Raw genomic sequence first — 15,512 nt, 5'->3', positions numbered from 1 at the left:
AACTCAATAACGTGAATAGCAATTTTAAAAATCAAATACTCTAGCCCAATACAATGTAAAGATATCCTAATTTGGTACTATGGACATGATTGCAGGAAAATATGGAAGGTCTCTTTCCCATCATGAAACTGTTTCTGTAAGAGCAGAAAACAACTGTAGGAGCAGTGAACACACTGCAGTTCATGACACTCGGTAGCCTTGAATCTGAGTTTGAGGCAGAGTTTGTTGACATTGTGAAACATGGCACACAAAATACAAAGCATACATGTTGTATGTTCAGAAACACAGATATGGCCAAGTCACACAGTGACACACAAGCAAGCTCTACCTGAAATACTTTGGATCATTACTCCTTTTATTTTCATTCACTGTTGCTCAAATTTTCACAGCTCCCACATTCATTTATGTGACCACCAAACGGGGTCATGATCCTCAGTTTAAGAAGCAATGGTCTACTGAGACTACTCTGAGGGACTACACAGCCTCAGTTCGGGTGGCTGGGTCCCATGGCTCTGCTCCCATCATCTGTTTTTCCACCCACTGTGACATGGAGAGCTGATGGAGATCTCCTATGTTGTGGTCATAGGTGGTACGTGTATCAGGGTTCTTCAGAGGAACATAACCAATAAAATGAATACACATGTATGAAAAGTGGGATTTATTCGATTGAATTACACAATGTGGGCCGTGTGGTCCAACAATGGCTATCAGCATTCCAAAGAGACTGAGAATCTGGTAGCCACTTAGTCTACAAAAATGGCCATCTCAACAATGCTCATCTAGTTGGCCAGTTTGCAAATCTCACCTGACTTTCACAGGTATGCCCCAATGTGATAGGCTCCCCAGAAAGGGAACACATGAAGAAATAGTTACAACAGGGCAAAGAAAAACCTAAGTGTCCAAAAAAGGCTAGGTGATAAAGAGTTAAGCCAGAGAAATTCCAAGGAGAAAGTTATCAAGGATGAAGTCCTGGGTGAAGCATCACAGAAACTGACTTAAGAGGAGTCTTCATGACTTCGTGTGAGCTCTTAACACAGCCATTATGACATCGATAGCCTGGCTAACTTAAGGAATCTAAGCAGACAGCTGGCACCAATGACTCACCCTAGCCTCCTAACCTCCAGCACACAGCACAGCCAGGGCCATGATCCTGCCTTCCATTCTGCTGCTCGTTGCCCACACCCTGGGAGCAAATATTGGTACGTGGACTTCTCTCCCTCTGGCCAGAGCCACTGACCCAAGCAGGGGCAGCCAGGATACCTGCTCTCCTTGCCTCCCTTCATCCTATTGATATGTGGTGAGCATTAAGGACAAAGGAGATAGCAGACATGACCCATGAGTTAGCTAACAGGCCACCAGGAGGTCACCTCCAAGAGCACAGACCCCTTACCCATTCCTCTTAGGGGCTACCTGTCTTATCTTGGAGTTTTGACTTGGAAAGTTAAAATTCTACCTCACCAATACCAATGAGTGAGGAAGTGCCCAGAGCTTGGCTAGGAAGTAACCAAGTGACTTAATTTTTTCTCCCCATTTCTGTGATAAAATACTCTGACAAAAGCACTTAATGGAAAAGGCATATTCTGGTTCACAGTTCAAGCTTACAGTTCATCACTGGTGGGAAGGCAAGGAGATGGGAACTTGGCACAGTTGGTCTTATCACACCTACAATGAGAAATCCAAGAGTGATGAACGCACTCTACTGCCTAAGCCCCATTCTCCTCTTATACAATCCAGCTTTATTTTACAACTTTGGGGGTGGGTGGAAATTAGTCCATAGTCACTCTGCAGGAACACAGCATTGACATGCAACAGTCTGAGCAATACCCAGACACCCTTCCAGTTCTCTTGACACTACCTCTGATCAGGGCCAACCTGTCTCCCCAGCCTTCAGTGTGGCCTGGGGACACTCCATGGAATAGGGCATAGGGACAACATTAGCAGAACTGGTCCCTGTGGAGTTCAAAAAGAAAAGACTCTGAGTCACTCAAATGACTCCCCATGGTGTTCTGGCTGCTTCCATGTTGGCATTGTGGAGTGTTCTCAGGGCCAAGGATGTGGAGAGTGAAATTTATCTGCCAGTCCCATGGGGACTTTGGTGCAAAATGGCTCTGAGAAGTCCTGAGTCAACTGTGGCTTGAGGATTTTGCTCTATGCCAGGCACTTTGAGGGACACTTCAAACAAACATCATCATCACATTTGATCCCTAGGCTAGCCTAATGGGATGAAGGGCTTCATGCCCATTCTAAGGATGAGAAGAAGGGAGATAAACAAGGCTAAATAGCGTTCCCTCTACTCACTGGATAAGGACATCACAAACCAGCCTCTGCTGTCTGCCCAGAACCTAGGCCCCTAGCAATTTCTGTAGCTGTATCAGAGAGAGGGGACTGGAGCATACACTCACCAGTCATTCAAGTCTCTCTCTGGGGTTATTTGATATATCGGCTCCTATACATACACATACACATTTCTTTCGTTTTCCTTCTCACATACATATTTTTAACAAGATAAACCACACAAGGTTCAAATGTTTTTTTTTAAGTTACTACGTTTTAGTGTGTGTGTGTGTGTGTGTGTGTGTCATCTCATAGCACACATGTGGAAGTCAGAAGGCAGCTGTAGGAATCAGCTGCCTCCTTTACACCATTTAGTTCCCCTGGGGTGGAACTCAGATGGAAAGGCTTGGCAATAATAACTTTCCCCACCGATCCATCTCACTGACCCCTCAAATCTGGTTTCTATCCTAATCTTTTCATTCAAGTTTATATCACAAGTACCTTCCCTGCATCATTAGAAACTCCCCACAGGCCTCGTTTTCATGTCTGAGAAACAGTTCAGGACACAGATACCACAACAGCAGCTTGTCTTCTGTCTGTGGCTGTTATGAACTCTCGGAGGGGACATCTTCCAACAGGCAGATAACCCCCTTCAGACAGTTCCAGCATAGAATCCTTCAGTAAGAGGATTGAGTCTTCAGGTTGTCGAATGCCTCTCTCACAGGTATGGTCCCATCCTCAAAACAGCATCACCAAGCCATGAATGCTGCTCTCTCCACTTGGAGATGGCATCCTAGGGTCAGTGGCAGACAGAAGCACTCCACAATGACCTGATGTCACTGGAATGCAATGGACTCACCTAAGGCTGCATAGACAACAAGGAATGTCCAGGGCAGGGGCCAGGTTGGAGGAGGCTTCACTGAAGAGTGGTTCTTAGAAGCCTGTAGGGGAAGCTGTAGCCATGCCTACTTAGGGGCTGGCTACAGCTTCCCCTACAGAAGCCTAAACAAAGAGCAAGCAGGCAATCCAGGAGCAAACATTCTTGGCAGAGTGCTCAGGAACAGCTAGCCTGGCTTTAGATTTTGGTCAGGCCACTGGCTAGGCTGTGTGCCCTAAGACAAGTTACTTAACCTGTGTCAGGGTAGCACTACTTCAGTGTGATCATGAAAATACATATGAGGTCATCTTTCTACAGTGCCAGATACAAGGTGAGCACTGCCAGTGTGTTTGGTGAGCAAAAAGAATGTCCAGGCCAAAAGCCCTGAAGCAAATATCTCTGTGTTACACACAGTTTAAGGCTCTGCTAATTCCAGGCTTGCTTGCTTGCTTTTTTTGTTAGTTTATTTTTTTGTTTTGTTTTTCGAGACAGGGTTTCTCTGTGGCTTTGGAGGCTGTCCTGGAACTAGCTCTGTAGACCAGGCTGGCCTTGGGCTCACAGAGATCTGCCTGCCTCTTCCTCACGAGTACTGGGATTATCGGCATGCACCAACAATGCCCAACCAGGCTTTCTTTCCCAGCCCAGCAGCTTAAGTCTCTGTCCCCAGCTGTCAAGTAACACAATTGTTCTACATGGATCAGATGACAATAATAAAGGCTTCTGGTGGGTTCTGGCACTTTCATGACTCCTTGGGGATCTTGTGTACCTCTTCCTTACCCAGGGCTTCTGTCACACCAGCACAGGCTAAGTGGTTTAATTCACACCAATAACTTCTTACTGGTCTTTAGGATACAAGCGCAATGTGGAGATCTTAGGGTGAAGGCAAGCATTGACAAGACCGTGCCCTGTGTGAGCACTGGGGGAGAACTTCCACAGTCTGTGTTCTGACATTGAATGGCTGGTCTGGGTCTTTGTTTCCTTCCTCAGAGCCAGCACTGTAGTATCTCTCTTTGCATCGACTTTCCCTCCAGTGTGTGTGTGTGTGTGTGTGTGTGTGTGTGTGTGTGTGTGTGTGTGTGTGTACTTGTATGTTTGGGGCAGGGCACATGAGTATGCACCTGTGTGTAAAGATCAAGGGACAAACTCGTATTGTTCCTCAGGTACTGTCCACCTTGTTTTTTGTGACAGGGTGTCCTCGTTGGCCTAGAATTCATCAATTGAGTGAGGCTGACTGGCCAGTGAACCCCCAGAGTTATGCCTATCTTTGCCTCTCCAACACTGATATTACAACCATGCTACCACACCTGGGTTTTGTTTTTTTTTTTTAACATAGGGCCTTGTGTTTGTATGGTTCGAGCTTTGTCTACTGAGCCATCCCTCCACCGGGGCCGCTATCTTCTTCGGGGTCTTAATGATGACAATACCATGCCATCAGCCATTTGATGGTCAGCAGATTAATTTCATCCCCCAAATCTCTGTTACTTTGTAAGGGGAGCTACTTGCCAGTCCTGTCACACAGTTACTAGACCTGCATGTACCTCTGGTGGTCACACTCTGCCCACCACACAGGAGTTGACTTTTGAAATTACTTTCTTCCAGGTTCACTGGGTAGAGACAGGCTTAGTAAAGCTGCCAGCCTGAGATCCCATGCAGGATGTCAACAGGGCATACACCTTCACCCCGTGTCAATGCAATGGTCTCCTTCCTATCACAATGGGGAAGCCTTGGTGTCCTGGCTTCAGAACATCCCCAGGGATTTCTCTCCCCAAGTTAGAGCCAGCCTGTCCTGCCAGAGGTTGACTGATGATCTGTTTTTCCCTTTGGTTTTCCATTCCTGCAGAATGTGGTGTGAGACCCCTGTATGATGGCAAAATTCGATACTCCAGGATCATAGGAGGGCAGGAGGCTGAGGTGGGTGAGTTTCCATGGCAGGTGAGCATTCAAGAAAAAGGACATCATTTCTGTGGTGGCTCCATTATCAGCGAGTGGTGGATCCTCACCGTGGCCCACTGCTTCTATTCTGATGAGATTTCGTAAGTATTGAGGGTCCAGGTTATCTGGGGGTGGCATGTACTCAGTCACACACAGGCTGTGAGAGGTAACCTAGTGCAATTGCTCCCTAGACAGACAAAAAATGACTCCCCTTCTCCAATCTGGAGACTCTGATGCAACTGGCCTGAGGTCACCCCTGTCCCTTCTAGGGGCACCTGCAGCTGACAGAGCCAGAGGGGCTTGACCCCTTACTTCTCTAAGACATCCAGGTGTTCCTAGGAGGCCATTCTAAATCACTTCCTTGGTTGTCTGTTGCCCCCTTTCTTGGTTCTTATGGAGAATGATTTGTCCTAGACCCAGTGGGCACCTAGCATTGACTAACAATTACCTGTGCACCGAGATCTTTGCTAGACTTTTCTTCTATACTAGCATTTGACTTTACAATGACCTTTGGAAAGACATAAAAGAAATCATTATTTCATAGATAGGGAACCCGAGGTCTGATGAATGTATATTGCCCAAGTGCATACCCAGGAAACAATGTCAGGAAGGGAATTCTGGCTTTTGCCTTCACCTCCTTTAGAAAGTTCAGAAAACTACAGGAAGAGGAGGTGTAGCCTGTATTCCCAGCTACTGGAAATGCAAGACAAGAGGAACACTCATTTGAGGCCAGCTGAGGCAACTAAGTGAGACCTTGTCTCAAAATAATAAGATATAGAATGAGATGTAATAGGGCACATTATGCCAGACATGCTTGATGCCATAGGTTCTGTCTCCAGACCCACTAAAACCAAGAATGTAGTTCCTGCTCTTGCAGGAGACTTGGGACTGATTAGATAGCTAAGAAACCCCTGGCCATCTTTCCTGACTGTTGCTATGCTCTGGAAGTTCTTTCTCTGTGGCCGCTGGAAGCTCCAAATGAAACTCTGGTCCTCATTTCTAAACCATGGTGGATCTAATGACATAAACAGTGACTACTGACGAGCGTAACACCACCTTGCCTCTCTGACAGCTGCTTGGCTCTATGCCAATCGGTCCTATGGGAGGTCCTAGTTAAGGTTACTATTGCTGTGATGAAACACCACAACCAAAAGCAACTTGGGGAGGAAAGGGTTTATTTGGCTTACACTTCCACTCATAGTGCATCACTGGAGGAAGTCAGGACAGGAACTCAAATAGGACTGGAATCGGGAGGGGGGAGCTGATGCAGAGGCCATGGAGGGGTGCTGCTTACTGCCTTGTTCCTCATGGCTTGCTCAGCCTTCTTTCTTATAGAACCTAAGATCACCAGCCAAGGGTGGCACTGATCAGAATGAGCTTGTTCCTTATCAATAATTTTAAAAATGCCCTACAGGCTTGCTTATAGCCTGATCTTATGAAACATTTTCTTAATTGAGGTTCCTGCCTTCTCTGCCTTGGTGGACTATGTCTTAAACTAAGCCCAAACAAGCTTCTTACATAGTTTCTTGTCAGATATTGGGTCACAACTAGGAGAAAGGTAGATAGCATGCTCTTTCTGCAGTCTTCAAATCTGTAACCGTTCTAAGCAACTGACCCAGCAGAACAAGTCCTAAAGGCCTCCTGACTTGCGGTGGGTTTAGAATTTTTAGACTCATTGGCTTCTCTGTTCACTCAGGCTTCCTTTCTTCTTCTCCCTTCCCTCTGCTTCTGTGCCACCAGCCCATTAGACCTGATAGTCATAGCGGGATCCAGTGACTTAACTACCGCATCCATGGAAATACAGGTCGCCAACATAATTCGACACAAAAACTTTCAAAGACTCACCATGGACAATGATATTGCCTTGTTGAAGCTAGCCACGCCCATCTATTTCAATGACATGACAGTACCAATCTGCCTGCCTCTCCATCCCACCCCTCCCAGCTGGCATGAATGTTGGGTGGCAGGATGGGGCGTAACCAATTCAGGTATGTGACTGCCCAGGGCCTCGTGGGAACTATGGGATCCGGGAAAGCAGTGAGGAAAAAGGACAAGAAAGAGAGGGTAGTGGAATGGCTTTCCATGGAGGAAATCTCCACACACACACACTGGGCTCTTGGGAGCCTTGGCTCAGCCTCTTCTGGGTGCCAGAGAGATGCTGTGGCTGAGATGCCAGCTCTGGACCAGTCCCTGAGTGTCATCAGCCCACACAGAATAGTCTTTTCTATGTATTTAATGGAATTTTGAGCACCATAGTTGTTCAAAGACCCCTCTGTTCTATTCTTAGTTCTCACATAGTAATGCCTCCTACCTGATTCCTTCAGGCTTTCATGATGCCCAGCCCCAGGCTGGACTTCCACTGCTCAGCCACTCTTAGAAGTTAATGTTATCATTTACAACATTTAGACGGTTATTTGGTCAAAATAAGAAACGTATGTGGAGCAGGAATGTGTGGGCAAATCCCGACTTGACTGCCCCCCTAAGAAAAGCCCCCAAAAGCAAAGCAGTTGGGAGGACAGAGACAAGAACCACACAGCCTAAACTGAAGCAAGCCTCTGGCTCATGACAATGCCTTGTGTGAGCTGAGCCTGGATTTTGGCTTCTCTCAGCAGCTTAGCAGAGAGAGACAGGTAAGAGCATGGCTTCTGGCTCCAAATGAGACTTAGAAGTGGGGAAGGAGGCAGATGATGACCTACAAGGTTAAAGCATCCTGGGAAGAAAAAAAACTACACATTTCTGTGATGAAAGTTGAGAAATTCAGGCAAATTCCTCCTACTGGAAGCCAAGGTCATCCCTTATGTATTAATTATTTTTGTGTAGGAACAAAATATCTTCCAGAGACATGAGAGAAGAAAGGGTTATTTTGGCTCAGGGTTTCAGGGATCTTGGTCAATTATTTGGGAAAGGCCAGAAATAGCAGTCCTGAGCCCGGGGGTGTCAGCATGGGACAGAGGCTGTTCACACTGCAATAGGCCAGGGAGCAGAGAACAGGACAGAACCAGGAAGCAAGAATCACCCTCAAAGGCCTGCTCCTAGAGGCCTACTTTCACCAGCTAGGCCCCGCCCATAAAGATTCCACAGCCTCCAAAATTAGCAGCCTCTGCTAAGAAACAGGTGTTCAGAACACCAGTCTGCTCTGAGAGACATTTCAGCTTTAAACAGTGCACCTCCTGAAGCTCCAGCCAGGAGCTAGAGAGACAGCTCAGCAGGCAAGGCACATACTGCTCTTGCAGGGGATCTGAGCTCAGCTCTCAGCACCTGTGTTGAGGGGTTCATAACTGCCTGTAACTCCAGCTCCCGGGGATCTGATGCCCTCTTCTGGCTTCTGTGGCCTCTCTCTCTCTCTCTCATGTGTTTGTGCACACACAGATACATACACATACATGTAAATTTTCTAACGTTTAAATCTTTTCAAAGGACAACCCAGCTAATCAGTCAGTGCTGGAAAGCCTAATAATTTTTTCACTATGGTACAAATGTAGCAGGGATGGAGTGCCGTGCTCACAAGGACAATAGTGATGGGAGTTTCGGGAAAAGGCTCACTAGTGTGTTTTCTGTTGATGGAGTCTAGAAGAGGACTAAGGTTCTAAATGAGAGGAACACTTGCAGGAGGCAGGGTTAATTAGAAGAGTTTAGATGATGATAAAGTCCAAGTGTGGGTTATCTGAAGGCTGTGGGTACTGAGTCTATGAGGACCATGAAGGAGAGTGTTTTTGGCCGGTACTGGAGGTTACGAGGCTGACTCCAGGCCAAATCAGCTCCATTGTCTGCATAGAGACCCCCCAACCTGGTGGCTTGTCCAATGTGCATTCTCTCTATGCCAGATGACAAAAGATCTATGAAGACCGACCTGATGAAGGCACCGATGCATATTATAGATTGGAAGGAATGCACAAAGGTATTTCCAAAGCTGACCACCAACATGCTGTGTGCTTCATATGGTAACGAGAGCTATGATGCCTGCCAGGTAATGAGGGGCAGCAGCCCCCCTCCCTCAACCTGTAGCCCGAAGGTGTTTCCCTTGCAAGAGTGTCTCCCCTCCCCTAGGAATAGATTCAGATTCTAGAGTGCAGGCTCCAGAAAAGGCTCAATCAGTAAACTGCATGCCATACAAGCATAAGGACCTGAGTTCGATCCTCCAAACCCATGTTTAAAAAAAATAAAAAAAGCCAGACCTGGCGTCATACACTTGTATTCTCAGCACAGAGAAGGCACGAGACTCCCTAGGATTCTCGGGCCAGCCAACCTAACAGGCAAGTCCATGCTAGAGAGAGACTATCTCAAAACAAGCAAAACAGACAAACTGAAACCAAAACAAAAGGACCAATAGTAGTTGTGAACACGATGTCTGAGAAACTAGAGCTGAGGTTGTTCTCTGGCCTCTGTGTGTACACTTGAACCTATGTGTACACTTAGGAGCATTTGGGTGAAGGCTATGCGTACAGTAGCCCTGGCATTGTTGTGGCCCACCTAGGGGTCAACATGCAACAAGTCCACAGACGATTGCAGGTCTTCATGGACACTAAGCCCACAGGATTCCACCACTTTTCCCACCTGTCTCTGCCTCCCTGGCACTGGGATTGCAAACTTAAGCCACCATGCCTCGCCTTTTAATGGAGAATCTGGGAGTGGAAGTCTTGTCCTGACTGAGTCCTGCCCATTCTGCATGTACTTTTCTTCTCTGCCCTTGCCAGAACCTGGTTTGAAAAACCTCACTTTTCCTTCTACCAATCTTCCATACCCTCTCTGGAGGTCCTTTCTTATCAAGCCCCCCCCCTCTGATCCTGCACACTGATGGCCTTTTGTGCTGCACCCTCTGCTCCACAGGCTACTCAATAACAGCAAATCTCTCTCTGGGGCCAGGATGGGGTCAGTTATCACCTTTGTCAGTGATGACCAAATTTGACATTTATTTGAGTAGGCAAGGTCAAGGGTTACCTTCCCATAATGAGTTGTACCTGGCCTCAATGGGCAATTTAAAGTGGACTTAATATTGTACTGTGCTCTCTGCCCACAGGGTGACAGTGGGGGACCGCTTGTCTGCAACACAGAGCCTGGCAATAAGTGGTACCAGGTGGGCATCATCAGCTGGGGCAGGAGCTGTGGGAAAAGAGGCTCCCCAGGAATATACACCCTGTTGTCAAACTATACCCTGTGGATAGAGAAAATAGCCCAGATAGAGGGGAAGCCCCTGGATGCTAAGCCTAAGAGGGCCGCTGTCAAGAAGAAAATGAGAGGGCGCAACCAATCCTCCAAATGCCCAGCACTGGGCTACCCTCAAAGCTGGCTCCTGTCCTGTCTTCTGCCCTGTGTGTTACTCAGAGCCTTGTCCAACTGGGAATAAAGCGATGTAGTCTCTAACCCCCAGCATGTATATGAGAATGTATTCTGGGGCTGACTATAAATCTGAGCCAGCATCATAGAGATTGGGGTGAGCACAGAAAGAGGAGACCCCAAAGAGAGGCTGGAGCTCTGGTTCAGAGACTGAATGCAGATACAGCCAGATGGAATGACTATCACCTTGGGAGGCTGGAGAAATGGCTCAGCAGTTAAGAGTACTTGCTGCTCTTGCAGAAGAAACAGGTCTAGTTCCTGGTATTCATGTGGCTGCTCATAACCACCTGTAACTCCAGTTCCAGGGGACCAAATGCTCTCTTCTCACCTCTTTGTTCTCCTGCACACTAATGGTGCATATGCATACCCCCTGACACACGCTCGCGCACACACACACACACACACACACACACACACACACACACACACACAGAGAGACTTTTTTTTTTACATTAAACTAAAGGGAATTTAGAAATGGCTAAAGAACAGAAATTGCCTGGTCTGTTTGCTATTAAAATGGGAAAAAAAGTCACAAGGAGATGAAGTGACTTGACCGAGGTCACATGGCTTTTACATCTTACTGCTGGCTTTAATCCCAATCCCCTGTTTATCTGGTTCAGAAACAGGTCTGGGATCAGAAAGAGACTCTAAATTAGTGCAGACGAGTTGGAGCATGTGATAGCCACTGAACTTCCCACAGGCTACAGTCAGTCCTCTGAGGAGCCCCTCCTGCCACTCAGTGGGGATATGCTGATGGCCAGTCCAGCCATAGACAGGCAGTCCTCACTTTAGGAGTTTTGGGGCAAATCAATCATCCCCTGATGGTCTTATAGTAAAGTCCTAACCTTCCCCCGAAGTCCCTCACAACATGACTGTGTTTGGAGATGGGGGCTGCCATGGTTAATATTGCTTGTCAAGCTGATGGTGCCAATGTAACCTAGGAAACAGACCTGTGAACAGGTCAGTGAGGGAATTCACATTGTTAATTGAGATGGGAAGGCCCACCCTGAATGTGGGTGGCACCACTCCAAGTGCTGGAGCCCTGTGGTTATAAAAGGGAGAGTGAGTTGAACACCGACATCCATTGCTATCTGTTTCCTCACTGTGGATGCCGTGTGACCAGCTGCCTCCTGACACCATGCCTGTCCTGCCATGGCGACTGTACCCTTAACTCTGAGCCAAAATAAACCCTCCCTAAGTCGATTTTTGTCAGATATTCTATACTAACGCAGGAGTCTTTAAACATGTCACTGAGATGAAATAAGGTCCCAAAGGAGACCGAGTCTAGTGTGGCTCATGTTGCTAAGGAGAAAATCTGGACACAGACAGGGACAGAGGGAAGACTGTGAAAGCTCAGACTTCCAAAAGTGAATTTGCAGTCAAAGCCCTAATTTGAGAGTTTGGGGTGCATCATGACCCTGACGCCAGTGTCACCCTGCCCACTAGCCCTGGCTGCCCAGCTGATAAAGGCAGCAAGAGGACAATACTAAGTGAGAATTGAATAATTTTCTAGACCCTGGGCTCATTGTATTGTTTCCTCTGTCCACACTGCATTGTCACCACCCCCAAAACCTGTCTGGATGATGGTCTCCTGAACTCTCAGATGCCAAGGAGAGAAAGTGTGGGACAGCTGCTCAGTGTGAAGTCACTGCCATGAGTGTTCCCAGGAGCTGGTCTTGAACAAGTCTCTCATTTCACTGAGTCCCCAGGTCCCCCAAAATGGAATACACAAGTCTAGCTCCTAACCTGCCATCATACAATGGCAGAGATCAAATGTGACTGTGCATACACACGCACACACACACACACACACACACACACACACACACACACACACACACACACACTCACTCACAATGGTAGCCTTCTAGTGTTTGCCATGAATTATTTGTTGAGCTGTTTTAGTAAGGCAGGAATAGAGTTATACACAGAAAAACTGCCTACAAGATGACATAAGGTTACCTGCAGTTACAAACAGTAAATGCCTAGAGAAAGCATGTTGGATGGTCTCAAGTCAGCCATTAAACATTTGCTGAGTCGTACCACCTGGATGAAGCAGGGAGCAGAATGCCTGCCCTCCATGCTACTGGGGGAACAAACACAGCTCAAAAAAGTCGCTGCCTATGACAGGTAGAAACAGAACAGAAGAGGGGAGAGAGGCTGGGCCTGGGGAGGGCAACTTCTTGGTAGTGATTCTTAGGGAGAGCTAACAAAGAGAGGGGTGCCTGGGGGAAGTTAAGGGCAGGCTGTGTGAGCTCACAGCCAACAAGCTGAGAATGGCCTGGAGGAGCTGTCATTCCCAAATGAGGCCACGAGATGGCAGAGTGGTTCAAGACAGGTAGTCTGCTCAGGACTCCTCGGGAAGAACTTTGGTTCCTCCCAATGAGGTGGACTTGAACAGGCCTCTGAGTGACAGGATACCCAAAAGGTGACAGACACAGCCTTGAAGTGAGAGAGAAGATAGGAGGTCCTATGCTGTGCCGGGTAACTGCTGAAATCTTTGCATTAGCCTCCACTCAACCCCACAAACCAGCTCTGGCCCTGCTCCACTGTGGCCCAGCTGTGGCTCAGCTGGTGTCATCCTTAAAGCACAGTTTCTCTCTGCTATCAGAAGGATGCTGCCCCTGGAGGTAGAAGCCCCAGGTTGATGGGACCAGGCTCAGCACCCTGCTTTTTCACCTCTGGATTGACCTCAATGTGCTTGACCTCGAGCCTGTGCCCATTTGGAATGTGTCTCAGATCAGTAGAAAAGAAAGTTAGCTTGCTAGAGCCAGGAACATGACGGCCAGATGCTCACTGTCAGTGAGCTGCAAACTCCTTTCCTGCAGGATAGAGGGGTCAGGGCAGCCTGTCCGCAGCCTGGTGGCAGTGAGACGGACTCCAGTAACCCCCAGACAACCCAGATCCTCAGAGGCACATGTCTCAGAGAGGAACTCTCAGGTCAGATTCACCATAAAGCCAGCATGGAGTAGAGAACACAAGGCCTCCACATACATGCAAGGGTGCCAAAGAAGGATCCGGGGTCCTCGGAGATAAGTTCCTGCTGCTCTGCTCACCACCACTTGGTGGCAGTCACTAACTGCAGGTTTTAGGTTTTTGTTTGTTTTCTAGTTTTGTTGTGCATGATTTGGGGTTTCTTGGTTTTGTTTTAAGATGGGTGTTAACTATGTCACTTTCTCTGACCTTGAACTTGGCTCCTTCAGCCTCTGAAAGGCTGAACCACTCACCATGTCCTAGCTAACCGTTCAAAAAACAAAACAAAAAAAATGTTAAGGTAGTTCTTGGGACTTACGTTGGGAATCCTGGTGTAGCTTCCAGGACTCCCCCAACCAGAACCTCTTTGCTCTTTGGGCACAGCTATCCAACCCTGCTCCCCACTGTGGAGTCAGGGTTTCCCCACCTGCCTGCCTTCCACCTCCTGCCTGTCTCATGAGAACACAGGGATCCTAACCTGATGAGGATGTGGTATTGAAGTTTCTGCCCGTACACTTTCCCAGTTTCCATCCCATGTCTGTGTGACCACACAGAGTACTTCAAAGAAGAGGGTGGGTGTGTATGCGTGCATGTGTGCCCGAACATGTATGAAGTGAGGGAAGGCAGGTGGTAGGGGTGTGGACTCAGTTGTTCCATCTCTGTCACATTCAGGCAAGGCGTTATTAAATCACAGTTATTCCTACTAAGACCTTCTCTTCCTAAGGCCCCCACAGCCAGAAGAGGCCCTGACTTCTCCCACAGCCACATTAAAGGCCTTGCCCTTGTCACTGTTTGGTAGTGTCTTCTTATTTCAGAGCATGCATCCCAAGACCCTGAAAGGGAGGGCTTGGAACACTGTCCCTCCTGGGAGAGCAGTGGAAGGATATCCTTTAGAAGCCATCTGCGCTCAACAAGTAGTAAAGGTCACGCCTCCTAGCTGAAGGTCAAGAGGAACAGGAAGCAGTTGGACACTTGGGGCTTCTGCCTGATCCGTTCCAGCTTGTTTGCCCTGGGAAATGGAATACACCTTGGCTTTAAGAAGTGCTCACACACTCCCTCCTTCCCTCTCTTTCTTGTGCTGTATTGACTCAGATGAATGGTACGTGTGTTTGTTCCTGTAGCAAGAAGCAGAGGACAGAAAGGTGGCTCTAAGTTTCCGGCTTAGGGCAACTCAATGCCAGCAAAATCTTGCATCTGTGCATGCAATGCAGTCGGACTATCTACTGAGGGCCACTGTGTCCCAGAAGCCTGAGGATAAGCACTCTGTGACTGTGTGCTAGAGTACCCGGTCCCACAAAGGGACTTCTTCCAGGCAATGCTGACATCTAAGACCAGGGTATGAGCTATGAGGAACAGCAGAGTTGAGGGATGGAGTGGTGTCTTCTTGTCTGCATTGACCTCTACTGGCATAGTGTTCTTGAGTATGAGGGAGAATCCTTACTATGCTGCCCTGTGTTAACCATTTCTCAAAGTAGGACCTTTGAGAAGCCTCTGCCTTCTGGTGTTCCTGCCCAAAGGGGTAGATGAATAATAGACCATTGCCCTTTCAAATAACAGTTAGACAAGGCCACCAGGTATTGAGAAATGTTTCAAAAGATATTGAGGTCCCTAAGGAGATAGCTGGATGCCATGCCCACCTCTTTGAGGCTTAACAACCACACTTCAAATGACAACTCCTTATGTCTTGCAGAAAAGGGCAGTAGGAGCCACTGGTCATGAAGAAACTCTTGGTCTCCTTAAGAGCGAAACTGGTACTATTTGATATAAATTCTGACCTGTGCCTCTGGGATGGAACTCCTTGAGAGAGGGAGAGAGACGTCCTATCGGTAAACACAAAGTTAGAGATGTCAGGAGACTCTGGAGAGGACCACCTTCTAGCCCCCATGCACTGTGTGGAAATGCCAAGCCTGCGTTTGAGTCAGGGAGCTCAGACACCACAAGCAGACAGACCAATTCTAACAGAGAGACATGCTCTAGCCAAGACAAGGAAAAGCATGCACCCAGTGAAGAAACCATGAAAAGCATTGGCAAAAGTCCAATCGGAGGTTCAATAGCAAAGAGACTACCTGATTTTCAAAGTGAGCCAAGTCTGAATATACAATTCTCAAAAGAGGATAGAAAA

The 15,512-nt window shown here is 47.6% G+C and overlaps 1 protein-coding gene across 1 annotated transcript; it reads left to right on the top strand.

Annotated features, from left to right (window-relative positions):
- The first annotated feature begins 1,144 nt into the window (after positions 1 to 1,144).
- Positions 1,145 to 10,427, top strand: LOC100753188 (serine protease 55). The gene is made up of 5 exons (XM_027390680.2): positions 1,145 to 1,199; positions 4,992 to 5,184; positions 6,824 to 7,071; positions 8,908 to 9,050; positions 10,101 to 10,427. The coding sequence occupies exons 1-5, from the start codon at positions 1,145 to 1,147 to the stop codon at positions 10,425 to 10,427; spliced, it is 966 nt and encodes a 321-aa protein (XP_027246481.1).
- The last annotated feature ends 5,085 nt before the right edge of the window (positions 10,428 to 15,512 follow it).

This window comes from Cricetulus griseus (assembly GCF_003668045.3).
Source record: "Cricetulus griseus strain 17A/GY chromosome 1 unlocalized genomic scaffold, alternate assembly CriGri-PICRH-1.0 chr1_1, whole genome shotgun sequence".
Taxonomy (NCBI): domain Eukaryota; kingdom Metazoa; phylum Chordata; class Mammalia; order Rodentia; family Cricetidae; genus Cricetulus; species Cricetulus griseus.
This window is presented reverse-complemented; position numbering and strand designations above follow the sequence as displayed.